General features: G+C 35.7%; 1 protein-coding gene across 1 annotated transcript in view; it reads right to left on the bottom strand.

Annotated features, from left to right (window-relative positions):
- DOK6 (docking protein 6) overlaps nucleotides 1-19717 on the bottom strand; it is a 252832-nt gene that overhangs the window by 59211 nt on the left and 173904 nt on the right. Inside the window, exon 6 of the mRNA XM_075142169.1 lies at nucleotides 6531-6669. Coding sequence (XP_074998270.1) covers nucleotides 6531-6669 — 139 coding nt within the window. The remainder of the gene's footprint in view (nucleotides 1-6530; nucleotides 6670-19717) is intronic.

The raw sequence follows: 19717 nt of genomic DNA, 5'->3' as shown, positions 1-19717 counted from the left end.
CACAGTTTTCTGAGCCTAAGGACTAACAAAGACCCTGGCAAAATTCTTAAAAAAATTCTCAGAGAAAAATCGGTCAGGAAAAATGTCGTTATGTGCTTAATGAACCAAGAACCCTATGGGAAATGACTGATACTTATGGGAACTGGGTTTACAAAACTCAAACCTAAAAGTACACAGATTCTGACTTAGAAAAAAAAAAAGAAGTCAGCATTCTTGTTTTTGTTGATAATCTTGGTAATATTTACAGCTGGTCATGGCTTGCCAGTGGGACACTTGCCAGATCCTGAGGTGGAACACTCCCAATTTTCTATTATCAGTTTCCACTACAACGAAGGGTGCTTTACTTGTCTAGAAATCCTCTCCTGCCAAAAGCGCTGCAAAGGCTATTTCAGCTTTAACCTGTAACTTTCAAAGACCTCTAGAAATAGTAATTGAAAGAAGCTTCACAACACCTGTGCAAACCAAATAAACAATTCACCAACTATGTATTGCAATAAATCAGCTGGCTTTTTACAGGGTTATAAAGTTTCTAAACAAACATTATACAGCAACATCTTACAGTAGTTTGAGGTGGGAAATACAGAACAATATTGAGCTAAGTATTTGCATGAATAACTGACCTGAGGCTATACTTTAGCTTACATAAAGTGCATGTGTTCATGAATGATCATATGTATTCAGAAGCTCAGTACTTGAGCTTATACATAACTTGGAAACAAAAGAAAACGTACCAAGAGACCAATGTGTCATGACATGGGATCATCTATGGATGAACTCTGGAATTTTCTTCTCCATTTTCTCCTCCAGTTATTGACTCGACCCAAATGCACTTAGGCAGAATTACAACATAAAAGAGCTTTTTCATATTAAGTAAATTGCAGTGCTGAAATGGAGCCCAAAAGACATATATTTTAACTAAATATTTCATATAAACATTGGGTCGGCAGCCTCCACTAATGTCTCTCTGAATTTCCCACCCTTCACAGGTTGAAAATAATAGTTATACCATTGCACAAAGACATAAATAACAACCGTAAACCAGACAAAGATGCATTGGCAAAGGTAGGATACTTCAAATTGAAACCATCATTTTAAAATGAAAATTTAGAATGTTTGATGTGTTTGTTGATTATATTCGATCCTATAATGTTTCAAAGAGTATCTGTTTAGGTTGTGATTAGGTTAAAAATACATGAAGAAATATGTGGTACAAACTTGTTTACAGAGCAAAGCTAAATTAAAAGTTCACTATGAAAGTAATGCTGTTATTTTCTCCAGCCTCAGAGTTTGTTTTTTTTTCCTTTTCTGATTCTAAGACCATTTATACTGATATTCTTCATTCTATTCACATTCTTGTTAATACCATGCCTGACAACCCTGTCCTCAGACCAGTCCTATGAAATACTGTTACCCTTCTCATTCTGATCCAGATAAGAAAGAGAAAGATTAAATGACTAGCAGGCTTATTTCTTAGCCACTTTCCTCTTCAACATCTCTTTAAGCCCAGCTCCGTTGCCTGATATTTGTCTTCTTTGGCACATTCATTATTTCCCTCCTAATAACTTTAAAAAAAAAAATATATATAAACTCATTGTTACTATCTTTTTTAAATGACAGAAATCTATCATGATGACTCATTCACTTATATTAAGTTGAATATTAGAGACAAGACTTGTAAATAATGAGAATGGAAAAGAAATATACAGATGTATACAGAAATATACAGTATTTCATAAAGATGTTTATCTTCTGGTAAATGTTAAAAGGATCACAATCTAAAATGACATTATTTTTACAGCTGTGCTGTCTAAAGCAAAACAAGTGTCATAGAATATATCCTATGATTATAAGTTATGAAACTTACACCGTTATAATTTCTTCATACATTTATACTTCAATCTTACTGATGTTTGATTAACTTGAGCTGTTAAAATCAACTTTAATACTTTCTTATTTAGAATTATTGTTTTACACATTGTAAATTTTTATTCTTTTGAGATTACATAATAGGTATTTACTGGCAGCTCTTGAAAGAAGTGATTTATAATGTTACAAAAGTATGACTTTAGTGTGCCTCCCTCATATGAGTAGTCATAACATGAGAAATCTACAGCTCTTAACCCCTCATTTTACACACTCGAACAGCAGTGGGTGCAGAAGTTACATCAGGAGTGTTTTCAGTGGAGGTTGAGTGGCAGAAGATCAAAGCTGGCATTAGGGAGGAAAATCAGGTCTTAAATTCCAATGCCATGTGACAGTAAGCACGTTGTCATCCTGGTGTAAAGGTTAGATAGACAAGTGCTGATGAGAACAACTGTACTCATATACTTGTGTGTGAAAATTATCTTCACCGAGATTCTTTTTAGATCACCAAAATCAACAACATCTACTGATTGCAAGGGGATACTCAGTGTTTACAGAGGGTGAATTATTCTTTTTCCTTCTCTCCTTGCGATGGGATAACTGGGAAGATCTCATTGTTCATGGTGCCTCTGTAAACCAGTTCAGCTCAGTAACCCTGCAGAATCCTCTTCCTTTTAGCTAGTCTTTTTTTGCCAAATTAGCAAACTGAATTGACTCCCTGAGTCAGATAAGCACCTGAGCTAACAGAAGTGAAGTGGAAGGAGTTTGCAGAGCAGACAGGGGAGGGGTGGAAGAGCTGGCTGTTAGACACTCAGACGTGCATCTTCTATGCTCAACATCAGACTACAGTTAGTGGGGATACATGCTATTCTTGATGCGATCACTTACTTTTTTTTTTTTGGTAATTCCAGGACTGCCAATCCAACCAGATTTCTAAATGTTACATTTGAAAACAAAAGGGGGGGGGGGAGGGTGGTGGTGTGTATGCGTGTGCAAGAGAAGAGGTATGTAAGAATGCAGACTATTCAGATGATAAAACCAGAGCTGATGACTCTCTCATATAGATAATACAACAGCACTAAATAAAATCTTGTAAATAGAAAGCGAGTCATTGTTCATTTTAATTAATTTGTTGTGTTGATACTGTAAAACCAGTAACAAAACACTCCCCTCACAAAACTGCCCACAAACAAAAATTATCATCTGTATTACACTGATCCATTAAAAAAGTAAAGACTGAAAAAAGTGAATATACAGATAATTTCCCTGAAAAGAATTTCAATTTAATTACTTGCATTGGCCCAAATTTTACTATTGTTCCAAACAAAGTGAACTTAACTCATTATCACTTTGCCAATTTAACGTTTTAAACTCAATCAGGAAGACCAACTGAGCTAAATTAGATCATTGTCCACCTTGCCATGATATTTGAATAAAATCCAGTCTGCTTTGATCACAGTAAAACCAATAACCAACTCGAAACCACACCTATGCCAGGGACTATTGATCCTGTATTTCAGGTCCTTCCAGTGTTATAATTTGAATGGGAAATGGGCAGAAGACAAAAGTGTGCACATGACTGCCTACTTAAACTGAGTGGGCTTCTGCTTGTGATGGCAATGAGGCAGACTTGGTACTGTATTAGCTGCCACAGAACAATTTTACTTCCAGTCCGTGCCCTTTTGAAGGTAATGGGAAGAATTAGTTTCCTTCTCATGTCTCTCTCTTATTAACATAGTTACCCAGCATGTTACTTGGCTTGAGCAATGGTTTTCTTAAAATAAAATGAAATAAAAATGAATTTATTGCTTAGTATTCTGAAGCAGCATTTTTGTATGCAGAGACCTCCGTAAATAGAGTAAATGTGACCTGTGGCTGCCTGAAATACCTTTATCTGACAAGTATCTGGCAGCACTAACAAATTTTGTCTTTTTGATTCTGCCAAAATTTGTTTCTGTTTTGTGTTTTGTGTCTTTTTGCTTTTTTTTATCAATAAAATAATGCACTTTATATATTCATTATGAGAACTAAATGTAATCAATATATTTCATCAAGGTTGCTTCATCAAGGTAAAAAATGCACTTTGATTTCCTTTATAAGCTGTATTCACTTTTTATAACACAGGATTATAACCTAATATAATCTGGAAAAATTTAAATGAAACTTCAGTGTATAAATTACTTAAAATATGTTAACATTTAGGACAGACCACACAAATATTCAAGAGTCCTTTCTATTATATAACTTCTAATGATTGGAAGGAAGAAGTAAAGATGGAATTACAGTTACATTTCTTCCCTTTTTCTGATTTGTGTAATAATGGATATACCATTAAGCTTTCTTTGTTTTTAAAAATTTCTTTCATTTTCACTTTTACAAAAAAAAAAGAAGATTTAATTTTATGCTATTAAACATGAGTTGTTCATTACAGAAAGGGTCAGGAAAGAGCAAAAAACCCCAAGTATAGATCTATAGATACAAAGGATCAAAGGTCAAGCTTTAGGAAGACCTAAAAGACATTTATGGCATCTAGATCTCTGACTTAGAAATATACTGTTGGTTGTATCTCAATTTCAGATCTTATGGAGAAAATATACATAGGCATTTGGTGAAACTGTTGGATTTAGATGTCGGAGAAGCAATTATACTTGATAAAAGGAAAATAACATATACTTAGTCTATTTAATATCTTCAGATTTTGTTTCTAATATAAATATAATTCAAATGCTGCAGTTGACACAGAGGACCCCTTAAATGTTCAGCACCCCATCAGTCAGGAGCGGCAGAGCTTCCAAACTTAAACCAACATTAGCTTACTAGTTGAAAAATAAACAGATTTTTCAGCCTCTTTTACACAGCCCACAGCTTCTACGCAGCCTACAGCAGCCTACAGCAGGCCTCCACCAATCTCCCTCTGCAGATCACAGTGCAGCCTCATCCAGGAGCCAAGCACATGATACACTGCGTGGCTAATGCGTCGTTTCTGTTTCTCAGCCTGCTCTCAGGGTTCGATGTTAGGTACCATATGTCCACAGCCTTCATAAATGAGGTTTCAAGGAAGTCATCTGATGGCAGAATAGAAATGGCTTTGCTAAGCAGCAAAGCTGCTAATCAACAGGTGGAAGACCTGAAAGTGGTGGTTCCGTGAAAGGAAAATCCTGTATAATCCTGGTATCTAAGCACTTATTACAGCAGCATGAAGATGCTCCTATTTCTCTTACTGGTGTAAAGACTTTAAAAGCAAACGTATTTATAATGATGCTTTTTCCTGGTTTTGGACTATTATTCAATCACTTTCTGCCCAGCAGAAAGCAGTTGGTTTTTGCCAGCACTTCTACTACTTTAGATGCTCTTCCATTTAGTCTATCATCTTGTCTTGGACTTTCCAGTAATTACTCCTGTGTCCCTAACCTTATTTCAATCTTGATTGTGAACTCTCCTCTTCCTGCTTTTTCTGTCCAAAGTTCGTGCATCTCAACTATTGTGCAAATGTTCCTACTTTGTCTAGTTTTATTGAAAAACTCATCCACCTTTCTTCCTAAACCACCAAAAAAGTAACTTTATGGCTTCTCATCTCAGATCTTGCTTAGAGACATGTAGAGTCTGAGGAAAGCACTCAACATAACAGAGTTTTGACATGGAAATCTAAGTCTTTTTCAAGTTTCTTTTTCAGTAAATAGAGGAAGATAGACGTATTTCGGGAGTAATTAAGAGAAGGAGTTGAACATTGGCATCTTGAGTTGCCCTTTGCAAGAGCATTTCTCTCAGGAGTGTGAACAAGATATTCTGACAGTGGTGGCGTGCGTGGGGAGAGGACTGTGTAAGTCATGTTTGCATGACTGTGGGCACGTACATGGTGGGCAAGGGAAGGAAGGAGGGAAGGAAGAGTCACTGGAAATGGTGCAATTACCTTCAAGTGTCTTTTTAGGGACAAAGATATGTGGAGAAATGTGGTCATCTGACAAGAAAAGCATGCAGACCAGGTTCCCTGGCCTCTGCATATCTTTCCTCTCTGGTGGATATAAAAGTAACTTCAAACCACAGTTGAAAGTTAGCTTTCCAGAATGATCATTTAAGACCATCTCTATTTCTAAGCCTACAGGGAACACTTTTTTTTCTTTCTGTCTTAAAAAACTCCAAACTTTTCAGTAGTTGCTTAATTTGCGCAAACTGGAAATTCTGAACTTAAAATTAAAAATAGCTCTTTTTGAACCCACATTACATTGGTACTTATTATAGTGTAGGGAAAGTAATTTCTTTTTGGGGTTAAGAAAAACAGAACACGTCTGCTATCACCTAGGAGTGCTTATACTGGACTTTTTTTTTCACCTGTGAGGCTATGAGGAACAAACAACACTTATTCATCGATAGTTAACTCATACTAAAAGCTTAATCTTTGAGTAACAGAGCCACAATTTTCAAGAAGGTAACCATGGATCTTGCGTTTAATAGTATCCACTGTTCCAAAAAGACACCAACAATAGATTATTGTATAGCTCACGCTGAAAATCCCTGAATGAAAATACATAAATCTGAAAGTCTGTTTTGTCTTAGCCACACAGCTAATACCATCATTATGGCTGAATCCACAGACTGCCATTACTCCATACTTCTTTTGTTCATTACCAATTTTTATAAGTTTAAAGACTTTGGTGAAAGGACCTTACCCGTGCCTTCTGCTCCATTTCCATCATTAATCTTTCATGTTGCTCTGCTATTGCCAGTGTTGCAGAATGGACTTTCTGATATATCATTTCCCCTTCTCGTGTCTGAAAGGTGAACAGCCCTTCTCCTGTGTCACACATCCTGCAGCGAGATTTAAGCAGAACGGAAGGAAAAAAAATGTGTAATTTTTATGTAACTATTATAAAAAGTGCACACCTTGCAGGAGAAAATTCCAACTTTTGTAGTTAAACTTTGGGGTTCTGAACATCCATAGTTATTTTTACAATTGAAGAGAGACATATTGCAAGAGATGTGCAGAACTTCATAAACATAACCTTTAAATTCAGTTTTAATCATCCTCTGGATAGTGAAAAAGAAGTCTTATCACAGAAGAAAACTTGAGGTAATATAGTCAGATATTTATGGCATTGTTTCAAATATCTGCACAGGTAAGTGGGAGCTAAATTTAATTCTCTTAACCAGTTGATACCAGAAGTACATAGCACATCAAGACTTTGTGAAGTTGACATATTAAGACAACACTGACCAATTAAAAATGCTATTATGGCTGATCATTACAAAGAAGCTGTATTGAAAGACAGCATTAAGAGGGTTAAATTATGACTGTCTCTATTAGCACATTTATGTGAGGCAGCGTCTAAAGCTATCTTGACAATTACAAAAGCCATTCAGTCTATTTGACAATAGGAACAGTATTTCTGTAGTATAAGAAGATTAAATAGTGGAAAAAAACCCCAAATAAAATTTGCTTTCTTCTTTTGAGAGAGCAACTGCTATTATCCTTATCTGTGATATGGCTGTGGCATTATTCTGAGGAAGAAGAGTGGTATATGGTAAATGCAGCGACAAAAAGGGCTGGGAAATATAGAAAATGTGAGTAGACAACAATGTTAGATTATTGAGTGAGTGTTACTTCAAGGATATATACTGTGTTAAACAGTGGTGTAATTTTACATATTTATATTAGTAGTTCCATTACATTATCAGCGTATTTTTATAGAATTCTTTATCTGTATTTTTATAGAATTCTTCTTACAATTTTAGAAATAAAATTTAAAAATCCTTTTTATTTGGTCTGATACTTCCTGTAAAGATTTTCGGTTACCTGTGGTAGAAAATTGTTGACTCAAGTCACTGATGCATAACATTCTTCAACAATAGAAAGATTTTGATTTGCCTTAAAATACCAGATTGCTTTAATGTTTTGGTTGTTTACATTATTTTTAAGGACATCTATTTTTTTTTGATATCCCAACACCTTCAACATGGTCCCAGAAAACCCAAGAATTACAAAACATTTTAGAAAAATGTGTCCCAAGTAGTCTAACATTCTAACAGAAAGTGTTGGAGGCAGAAACAGATAAAACAGAGATACTTCTGGAAAATACCTGGTGAAAATACTTAGTATTGATCGATTCAGGTGTTGAAAAGAAAGTCATAGTCTTAAGAATAAATGATTCATGATATTATCCGTATGGATATTATCCATAATTCTGGAATAAAAATAGTCTTCCCCATCCCAAGATGTAAAGAAAATACAATCCACTTTGTAGACAGGTATTATTTGATCAGTATTAATGTGGTGTGCCAACTAATAGATTAAAAAAGAAAAGCTTTTATACTAAATTCCAATGGAGATCAAGATCCCTGATGTAAACATTTAAGGTATTTTATATCCTTAGCCACAATTCTCCAAAGAGCTTCTGGTAGAAATAAAACATCTCCAGAGTTTTGCAACATTAAGGCAACAACCTTTCAGATCCCTCAGGGCATCATATAGCTGGTACTCTGCTTTTGTGTAAAGAGATCTTAATAAAATTCAAACAGCGTGAAATGGAAAGTCTGGAAAAAATGATGAGGTTTCAGAAACTGAAGCAAAACATGATCTTTCTGTTGGTTTCAGAGGACGAAAATCCTACAGGGATAAAACCAAGGAAGCAGGCAACGGGGCGTGATTAAGATTCAGGAGTTAAGCCGCTTGTTTTGACCGAGCAAAACCCAGCCACCACCGCTGCCGATCAGACCAGGGTCTGCACCCTCCGCATGAGCCCCGGGTGGAGGCAATGGTGTCTGCTGCAGCACCACCCTGGCACATCGACCACCGCACAGGACAGCATGGTGGGGCCCTGCTTCCCAACTGCAACGGGTGACCGTGGTGGACGTGTCATGCCAACATCGGAAAGCCATCGATGGTAGCCTCCACGCGTCCGGATTGTGGACTTCCCTAGCTAACGATGGATGATATGCATGCAGCTGCTCAAAACTGATGTGGAGGAGAATTATGGGCATGATTTTTTAAAGAGCTGAATTCCCCTAACTCACTTTGAAGTTTAACAGGACTTAAAGGTTACAAGAATGAAGCAATCAGTACCTGGCACATCTGAGCTCTGTAAAAGCAAAAATTGTTAGAATAAAACTTGCTTTCTTCCATCTAAACTTCTTATTAGTAATCTACCTCCCAAGGAGATGAATCCCTTTGCCATCATGAAGTTTTCCTATTCAGCTCCACAGGTTGTTATTGCTTTACCCAGATGAAAATTTGAGTTTAGACCATCTAGTCTAGTCTAGTCTAGCCTAGCCTAGCCTAGCCTTTTCTATTTTCTGTTCTGTTCTATTCTAGTTACGACACCAAGAGCAGCCGCATGTTTTAGGGTTAGTTTCAGTCTTTCTAGAATAAGGAAATACAAACTAAAATAGAAGCACTCCTAAGCATGATGGAGATGGGGACAGGGAAAGGGGTAAGTGTGCTCTCCTGAGCTTAAGAGTTTTGCTGAAAAAACAGAGGATTTTTACTTATCTGGCCAATGGGAATGGCCAAGCCCATGAGCTGAAACACACCATAGTCAGCAGAACAAATAAAGTGTTTTCTCTACAGCCTCTACTAGATGCCAGATAACTGTCCATTTAAAGCTACAGTTTCAGGTTTAGCCTTGCTAGTGTGTTGCTTTATTACGACTGAAAGTGAAATAACTCTGGGTAAATTCAAATTTCTCTATGTTCAAAACACACGTGGTTGTTGAGTTGCATCCTTTTTTGGTTACTATGAATTATATTTTAAAATCAATCAAATAATTGCTGCTTGTAACTCTTCTCAAAACCTTTAAAAAACTCTGTTTTCTACCAACTTTTTAAAATGAAAAATGACCTTTTCCAAAACATAGATCAAAACTTGGCATAATTATTACTTTTTGCTTTTCTGCAAAAGTTTTCTGCATTTTTAATACTTAACAAATAAAAGCTTGATTATAGTTTTATGTCAATTTAATAACATCTTTATAACTTTTACATTTCCTAGAATCACTTTAAAGAAAAGACAGAAGAAAGTTGTGGGCCTCTTCCTGATACTCTCACAGTTATGCATTGCAGCCCAAACAACGCAATATGACCTTCACTGTCAAAAAATGATTTTGTATACTTTAATTTTTTGATGAGAGATTTAACAGCCTTCAAATGCTTGAAAAATGCTGATGTTACCTTCTCTATTTCTGTGTTTTCCAACTTTAAAATAGGAATGTCATTAACCTATGCTTTAGGATATTTAAGGATTCAATGCATTAAAATGTATGAAGCGGTTTGACTGAAATAGGAAAGTGCATTTTTTTCTGCATTATTACAGAATGATATAACTGGGCAGATAACGAAACCAGTAGATAAAGTGTTGCAAATCTTCATAAATTTTTTACTTCTTAAAATACTGCCACAGCTTTTCACAACCATCATTGTTAGTTTGGAGAAGGTGAGAGCTAATCTTGTGGCCCAGGATAAACTGGTTCAGAGATTAACAGTGAAAGTTCTTGCTTTTACTCAAAGGTACGGCTTCTATTCAAACCAAAGAGATTTTCCCACCACTATTGCCAGATTTTTTTCAACATTTCTCAAATTCACACAAGGGTTTCCCACTGCCATTGCTCACTACAGTAACTTCAGTCTTTTAGAGCAGACTCAATACTATATATTCATCTTGTAGAATTCCCTTTAAAAAGGAAACTTTGTTGACTTGATTTGACCACTACTTACATATGGTACTTTTTGCCAAACAGAGGTTCATGCTCTCATGTCATGGTTGAAATATTTTAAACGTTTAACAGTGCAATATTCAGCAGCTGCATGAGAGGACAAGAATTTGACATCTCAGCCTCATTTCACTATTTTGGTTAAGGGTAAAATGCATTTTCACAATAATGAAGATTTTTTGAAAACTGAGATGCTCAGAAACATTATTTACTAAAAGTCCCTGTTTTAAAATAAAGGATAAATGACAATTGTAACTAGAAAATTTTTAGTTCTTCATATATCTAAATCTAATTTTTTAATGGATTCAAATGATTTCTTTTTACCCACAAATAATTTAACATTAAAGAAATAATGGATGACTTGTAAATTTATTACTCAAAAGTATATAAAACTACATATAAATAACTAAAAAAAAAAGGTAAACATTCTCAAATAGGCACTGAAAAAAATCATAAAAACTTTTACTCGTAATAACAAATTACTATTAATAACTATAACTATTAATAGCTAATACATAATAAATAACTACTACCCTAGTTTAGCATTTCTAGTTCTTTAAATAAAAATGGACTTTAAATTTTTAAATGAGAACAGATCATGAATAGGTATTACCCAGTAGAGTGCTAAAAGTTACCAGTACCAAACTGGATGTAATTGCTGTTGCATAGTCCGCACTCAATGTGAAAAAGTTGTTTACTTAAACACTTCAAGGTCCAGAAATGAAATTAACTAGTGCTTATTTCCTGTATACTGAAGAAGGTGCTACATATGGGACCAGACCTGTAACTGTCACAAGATATGTAGTAAATAAAAGATGGCCTTTCTTTCAAGCCTTGAAGCTGTGGCTGTCAGTCAGGAAACAATTAATTGGTATGCAATATTTAACTCTGAACTGGGAAACTTATTTCTTGTGTTGCTACAGCTTTGATTTTCTAAAAAGTGGTGGCAACTAGCAATTTTGCCTGCAATTTAATTAGATTATCAGAGGAGACACACAAACACTCTCTCTCTTGTTGATATCTAACTTTTGTTCTTTCCTTGTTTGTTGTTATCTCAACTTGAGCTAAGCCATTTTGACAGAAATCCTGTTTGTTCTTTGTGTGCAAGGATGTTACGCTAAAGACAGGCTAGCTAACCAGTAGACCTCACTAAGAAATGAATGCAAAGCTCCCCTGAGGGTCCAAATTCTTTGCTCATTCCAGCCTTCAACACATGCTAGCTTGCTTCCTCCCAAAGTTGTTCTTTTCTGAGAAAATGAAAAAAAGCAAGGAAAGCAAATAAACTCTTTGTGGCTGGGGCATATTTAGACAAAAAACTCCCTTTATACCTAGGAATACTTATTGAAACAACTGTAAAATAAACTATGTACATTTTTATAAAATTGTAAGTCAATTTCTATGTTGAAAGGATAGAAAAACAGAGGAAGAAAATAAGAAAATGTTGATAAGAATCCAAACACAATAAAGCAGGCAAAAAATGGATATATTTCATGGGGGAATCAATAAGAAAAAAGAAAACTACATAAATAGGATGTGTATGGGACCTAGGAAACGTCTATGGGTGAAGCAGAGAGAAGACAATTAACAGGAAATGTGTACAAAGTGTAATTAATTCAGGTATGGAACTTCAACAGCAGATGTGTCTAGAAAGACATAAAATTGGGACAAGGTTATGGTGAAAGCGGGCAAAATGTCTTATGAAAAATCTGTGAAAGGGAAATTAAGATCACCAACGTGAAGCACAGCAACGATATAAAGGGCAACATCCAGAACAAACAGACACAGACTCTCTAAATCTTCTGAGTGTGGCCTGTTACTCACACCCTCTGTGAATAATGAGTTAGATGATTGCCATGGTTTGCTGTCAGCATCTCAGAGTTTTATCATGTGTCAAACAGATATCATGGCAATTTTATGATCGAGAAGCAAATCATGAAAATTATCTGATATATGAGGCCTCTGTCTGCCCTCCTTAATGATGGTTATTTGCTGGCAAGAAAATACAACATGAAAAAGTAATCATGCATGATATCTACTAAATGCTGGCTACAGATATTTCTCCATAACATTTATTGTCATGTTGTTGCACTTCAGCTGAGGTGGGTAACTTTCCACTGTTCTTGCACATGTTCATGAGATATAGATAGCAGTGTTTAATCTTAAATTAGCTTTCTTTCATGTGGAATCTCCTTGAATTTGGCCTGAGTTAATACAGGGAACATGGAGTATTACCACATCTCTGATATGATTCAGTAACTTGATCATGGAGCTTAGCCCGGAAGATTTGTTCAAGGTCAGATCTTGTATTTTTTGAGTCATCCTCAGCATTTTCAACTAAAAGAACTAAAGGATCCCTCATGCCACCAAAGCAGCTTTCCTACTAAGATCACTTGTGGCAACATTTTGCAATTCTGAGAAGGAAAATGCTCAGAGATGGAGTGGAAATGAGAGATGATTTGCTCCCAGGTAGCTGGGATTCCATCACTCAGAGGAATCCAGCAGTCTTTCTCCAATATTTCCTAGAGGACCTTAACACTTTCCAAGTGGTAGTTGCACATCTTTTTAAGATATTATATGCAGTCATGGTAACAAAAAACTTATGTGCTAGTCTGATGAATATGCTGCTAGTCTTTCTGAACAGAGATGCATTACCCTACAAATTTTCCCTCTAAAAGGGAGATTTGTTGTGTGTATAGTGTTTTTTTCCCAATAAGATGATTTCTTTTTCTGCCTAAACCAAATGACCATTTAAGTGGTATAACATAATGTAAACAAAATTTTCTCATGAGAACGTGTTTTTATTTGTTTTGTCAGATGGGGAAGATTTCTTTACAGTACTAGTGGTAATTATGCCTCTTGGGATATATTTTCTTATTGCCTGTGCTGCCTCTACAATTGCTGTCTCTGTGCTGCCCTCTGTGATAGCACATTTAGACTAGTGGGGCATATGTCACACTGTTAAAGCTTCAGGGACACTAACCCATTCCTGCATGTCAGATGCTTTCCACTTTTTGCTTAATGGAAGTGCAGAAAGCAGGCTGTGTCTTTCTCTGGGCTATATCAATGATTGTCCACTAGCACTGTAATTTTCTAATTCATTTCTACTGGATTTATCCCTGACCATCATAAGACACAGTGAAAAAAAATGTATTTCAGTTTTTTTCCCAAGGTTCTGTTTTGATAAGAAGGAGAATTCTGCTTGGGACTTGTTTCAGACCACTTTTATTTGGTTGCTACCAAGCTTTCCCATCTATTCTCATTAAAATATTCTTATTTATATTAATTATTTTAATATATCAGAATAAATGTAACTAGTGCTGAAGAGTTAAAGACAGTAACTCATTCTCAATGTTAGTTACAGTATAAAAAGCAGAAAAGCTGACTTTATTGAAGTCATGCATAAAAGGTAGAATGTAGAGATTGACATATAATTATGAAATATATCCATATGTAATGGTAAACATGTCGTGCAGAGGCTCTGTTTTCTATTTCCTAGACCTTAGAAACTAAACTATAGTGAACAAGAGAATCAATTTTCTGGAGTCTAAGAAGTTGAATCCCAAATACTTTACTATGACTATAACTACATTTTTTGTCTCTTCCTGCTTATAGACTAATTTCATAAAACATGACCTAGACATTTTGATGGGGAAGATTGAACTGTGCTGTTTGTCCTTTATCACCTCTAAGTGAGAAGGATTCTAGGCTGCACATGCAAATTACTCTCTTGTGTCACTATTCAGTTCATATTATTTAAAAAATCAGTGTAGGTAATTAATGCATATGTATATGCAAAACAACCCACTTTATAGAGACTTTTGACCCCTTAACATTTTCTTTTAAAAAAAAAATAATCACATATATTACATAAAAAGGGAATTTATGAAAAATAAAGAGAGGATAATAAAACTAGTTGTTGACACATTCTTAAATACACAAGACATTTGCATTTTTGACAGTTTAAGTAATAGAACAAACATGAAAATGTTGTTAGATAATTAGTTCTGTTAGTTTGTAAAGCTCAGGTCTTCTTGATAATGATGAAATATTATTTAACAGTGTCTTGGATGAGTATCTATTCCTACCAGCTCTGTGAAAGATAAACCAAGAACTCATATATTACTATTATCATTTCAGCACAGAAGCAGCAGTTATGGTTGGCTGTACAACAAACAGACTACAAAAAAACATTGGTCTGAGAAAAATAAAGAGATTGCAAAGACTACAAACAGCTAAATTTTTCTGATTAAACCTTTTCACTCATGGTTTGGCTATTATTTTTCATCTCACTTTTGAATAAGAGGGATAAAAGTTCCAAGTCCTGGAAGCTGGGATCATATTCAAATACAAATATTTGCTACAGGACTTCTGCACCCTGTGAAGAGCTATTATTCCCCAATGAAGACAAACACATCTCATAACAATATTACTCAGTTCCTCTCACTGCCTTTAGTAGCAGAACACAGGTGAAGCAGCATTAATCTACATGAATACCGTTGACTTTGACAAATACAAAAATGGCCAAATAAGGCCAATGATTAAAATAAATGATAGTGTAATAATACAGGAGCCCTGTGGCAGCACATCACCACTTGTTATAACAGAAGCAATAAAACTTAGTGGCCCAGGATCTTTATGTTTTTCTTTTTTTCTTCTTTGAGCCCTAAAATCAGTTATGTTCGGAACTACTCCTTGCCCAGGGTGCTGCGGACAGAAATGTGACACAATTCTAAACTACTCATAGAATCATTTAGGCTGGAAAAGACCTTTAAGATCATAGAGTCCAACTGTAAACCTAACACTGCCAAGTCCACTCGATCCACTCTCAGGAAGTAACAAGTGTTATGAAAAGGAAGCATCTGCCAGTCAACAGATGTTAGCATAGTAACAACCAAGGAACTAATTTGCATAGGTATAATTGTTCATTTTACTTCATCTTTGAGGAAGTTAGGGTGCTCAGAAGCTATGACACTGGACGCTATTGTAAAGGTGCCAACAATATTTCGAGTAATTCATCATGCTCAACCTAAAAGTTAAACTAAAAAGAATTAATAAAAAACAGTTTTGCATCTGCACATAACAGCAAATATGATATTAAGAATTTAATGTAGGACTACATTTGAAATGATCTAAAAGAAGATTTGTCCTATAATGCCTCAATAACTTCTCATCTGTGTATTGACTGCTATTGGAAACACATTGCACCTACCATGATGCAGACAGATACTGTGTTTGTGTCATTACCCTCTTTTTTATTTTGACAGCAAGCATAGGAAACACGTATTTCCTACATTTTGATCAAAGAATATTCACTTAAGGAGAGGAGGGAAAATTTCTGGAGGGCTGAACAGGAATGAAATAATGCCATTAACATTTTTGATGGATGAATAATGTCAAGACAACAGAAGTAAAAATTCTTAAGGAACTGATATAGAGCCAGGTTTGGAACCATAGAACAGAGAAAAAAAGTAAATTAGTCACACTTAATTATAATGTGTATTCAAAACATCAGTTTTCCCAGTTTATGGAAAATCAATGCTGCATTCTCTGGTTTCAAAAGTGGGAGACACAAAGTGCAAAGAAATGATGAAGAGAACACACTGAGCACTCTGCTGAGTTTTTTGAGTTTTGACTACTTCAAAACAAGGCATTTCAAGTGCATCCCCCATCCCCTCCCCTTTTAAATGCACCATCAAAAATGGGTTTGGCCACTTAAAACATTTATGGTTAGCCATTCTCTGAAACTTTCAGTACACTATGTTTTTATTGTGATGGGGATTTAAACACTCCTGTCTTTCAATGTCACTCTCTCCATCTCCAAGGTATCAGAGCTACCTCTTTGACCATTGTGGCCACAGAGGAATTTTCAGAAAGTCATATGCAAATATTATGGGCACACATGGTTGGTTCAGAGACACTCACCATGCTATGTACATACACTAATGAGTAATTAACATATGCTAATGACAGCCAAGGACTCATCAACACTAATCTCAAAACTGGCAGGTTGTTAACTCCAGTTTGGGAGCAGCCTGCCACAGCAGCAACCCTTGGGACAGACAAAAGCACCAAAGATGAGACAAGGCAGGGATTTGTTTAAGAAAAAAAAAAAGATATATTTCTCAGGTGGTGACAGTAGGAACTGAAGATCTTAGCTGAAGGCCATGTTTCTGGTCTGAACTTTAACTAGACATGCATACAGACACAAGTGGTCAAATAATGCCTTTGGTGGTAAACTGGATGTGCAATAATAACATAACATCAAAAAATAATTACAGAAAATGTACAGCCCTCACCATACGTATAAAATGTTCATTGAACTTCCATCAATTTTCTACATGTGGTATTTAATTTAGAGAGGAAACATGACTTCCCTCCCACTTGCTTTAACCTTTCCTCTTTGATATAAGCCAGGCAGAAGTGAAGTAGACAGATTTCCCCTGTTCTCTCAATTGCAAACAGCAGCAATCCTGTTATGGATCAAACAACTCGCACTGCATTCACCTGGCATCTCTGACTCCAACTTTGACTGTGTATATGATATCCTTGTGTTGGTGCTTCCAGCAGTGGGAAAAGGATCTCTGTAAGGATTTCTCATTAGCCTGATAGCTAAAATCAATTATAGTTTGTGTTCAGGTAAGTAGCAGCTTGATAAAGGCTTGAGACCCCTCAAAATATTTTTTTGTAAAATTTTGTTACATAAAAAAAGACACTCCTTTCAATTACACAAGTAAGTGGGTAGGAAAAGGTACAAGTGGATAAAAGGAGTGTAAAAAAAAAGAAAAAAAGAAGAGTCCTGAAAAAGAAAATCCTCACAAAGAATCACATGTATCGAATCATGCAGAAAAAGGACAGGAAAAGCATGCAAAAGGATGAAAAATAAGCAGAAAACAGTATTTACAGTTTATAGTTATACTTGGGCTCCCTGCATATTTTCCAAGAAATATCTTCTTTCTAAAACTTCATGGGATGCAGTGGCTAGCCATTTTCTGACGTTTTGATAAATGTGTATTTCGACCTCTGATTAACAGCAAACAGTTACGCTGACTAGGTTCTATTAGCTGAATATCTACTATGAGTCCTGTACTGGATAAAGACACGTTTTATGCTATCTTTAGTGAGGATTTTGCTTAAAACAAAAACATTTAGGTAAGAATGGCAAGAAATGTGACCATTGTGTGTATGCGCCACCATCTATTCTTGGTAAATATTCCCTCAGACCAGTTTTCTGCACAGCGCAAAATGCTACTAATTGTCAAGAAATGCACCTTGACAAGTCCACCAGAAGAGGGGAAAAACAAAGACTGCAAAACAAATTTGGGATAGTAGAATATAAAAGTATGAAATGTATCTTCTCTAATGCACAAAATTTTTAAGCACAGCATGCCTGCTCTCTTCCCAGGGATCTTGGGGCACTGTTAGAAAGCAAAATGAGAAAAGCAATCATCCTTTGCTGTGAAAAAAACACTAACAAGCTACTTTTACACTGGAGCTTACTCATCCAGTTCAATATTTCAGAGTTTAGGCTTCTACCCTTCTATACTGCCTTAGTAATATTTTTGTAAGAAATTTATAACAGGCATGGAACTATGGAACTGCTCTGAACACTGGAATGTGTCAGTCCCTTCTGTCCATGATTCTGTAGGCCAGGTTTAAAAAATCCATAAACTATAGATGCAATACCTACTGGCTTTGTCAAACATTTATATATAGCTATCCAAAAAGGAAGCACTGTAGGTGGCAGAAGAGAAAGGGTACAAATCCCTTATGGGCAGAATGATGTATAATGGATATTCATAGTTCTTATGCAGCAAAAGGTGACCATGCCTTCCCTGGACATTTAGACATAATAGCTTGGGCATGTTTGCGGCTATTTCATGTAAACCATTAAAACCATTTTGAGTATCCTAGGTAACATTTAAAAAGTCTTTTGAAGTATTTCCCCACTTTCTCACTCTGGAACATTCATATTGTAGGTATTCTTCATATCATAGACAGAATATTAGTCTCAAGATAAATGCTAATATACATTTCTATTTCTGTGTATTACTATTTCTGCTCTAATTTCTCTGATGGTCCTTTTTATCAGCTATTGGACACTACTTCCACATGCACTGAACTCTTTTCTTGGCTGCCCTCCATTTCATCTGCCCTTCTAAGGCTGAGAGCTAATCACACTCATTTTTCTTTCTTTTTTCTCTGAGAAATTGGTCCAGTGGGGCTTAAAGAAGTCTCCCATAAAAAGGCAAAGTACCTGTGAAATGAAATATTTGAGAAGGTGTTGTCAACATCTGCCAATGACAAGCACTTTTCCTGGCCAACCTCTTCTTGCTACTTTTTGCTCAGATCTTCCACACTTTCTGATTAGATGTTGTTCCTAAAATGCTACACATATTCCAAAAGCTGCTACAGTGTTCCATCAGAAAACCAGCTACCTTTTGCTCTTACCCTCTATCTCTTTCTGTCTTACCAGCCCATGTCTTTCATCACCACATTCCTATCTCCTCCTATTCCATGTGCTTAGCCCATTCTGTCCCCCACTACAAAACCTTCCCTCCTATTCCCATCAATCCCTTGAGTTTCTTTTAGTCCCAGCAAGCTGGTCCGCTTCCTGTCCAATATGTGTGCAAAACAGCTTTAACACATTCATGCCTTGGTCCTTTCCAGACCGGTGTTGGTTTACATCGCTGGTGTCACTCTTTATTCTCTGGTGACAGTGACAGTACTCTTAGATAAGTAAGTCACCAGAAATATAAATGATCCAACCTGTTCTTTCATTAAATAAAGGTTTGGCACCCTCAGTCATCATTGGAAAGAACTTCAGGGTTTTCCACTGAATCATCACCTAGACTACAAAATTTTCTGCCCTTCAATCCCATTCCTGACGTAAATGATACTTATGGTCAGTTGGCTTCAATTTTTTTGAGTTTTAAAATACTGCGTAATAATAAATGTAATTTTGCAATAAGTGATGATAATTTTTATTTACTTTTATAGTTAATGAAATTTCAGCCGTAATAGCACCCATTTCAGAAGAATAAAATCTCTTCTGTCATTCATCCTAAAATATTGTTTTCAAAAAGTGTATCAGGGATTATTTAAAGTATCATTTTAAAGGAGGGATATTTTCCAAGCTGGACAGAGAATTAACAAAA

Source organism: Calonectris borealis, chromosome 2, assembly GCF_964195595.1.
Source record: "Calonectris borealis chromosome 2, bCalBor7.hap1.2, whole genome shotgun sequence".
Taxonomy (NCBI): Eukaryota; Metazoa; Chordata; class Aves; order Procellariiformes; family Procellariidae; genus Calonectris; species Calonectris borealis.
Note: the sequence above shows the minus strand (reverse complement) of the source record. Positions and strands in the feature narration are given on the sequence as shown.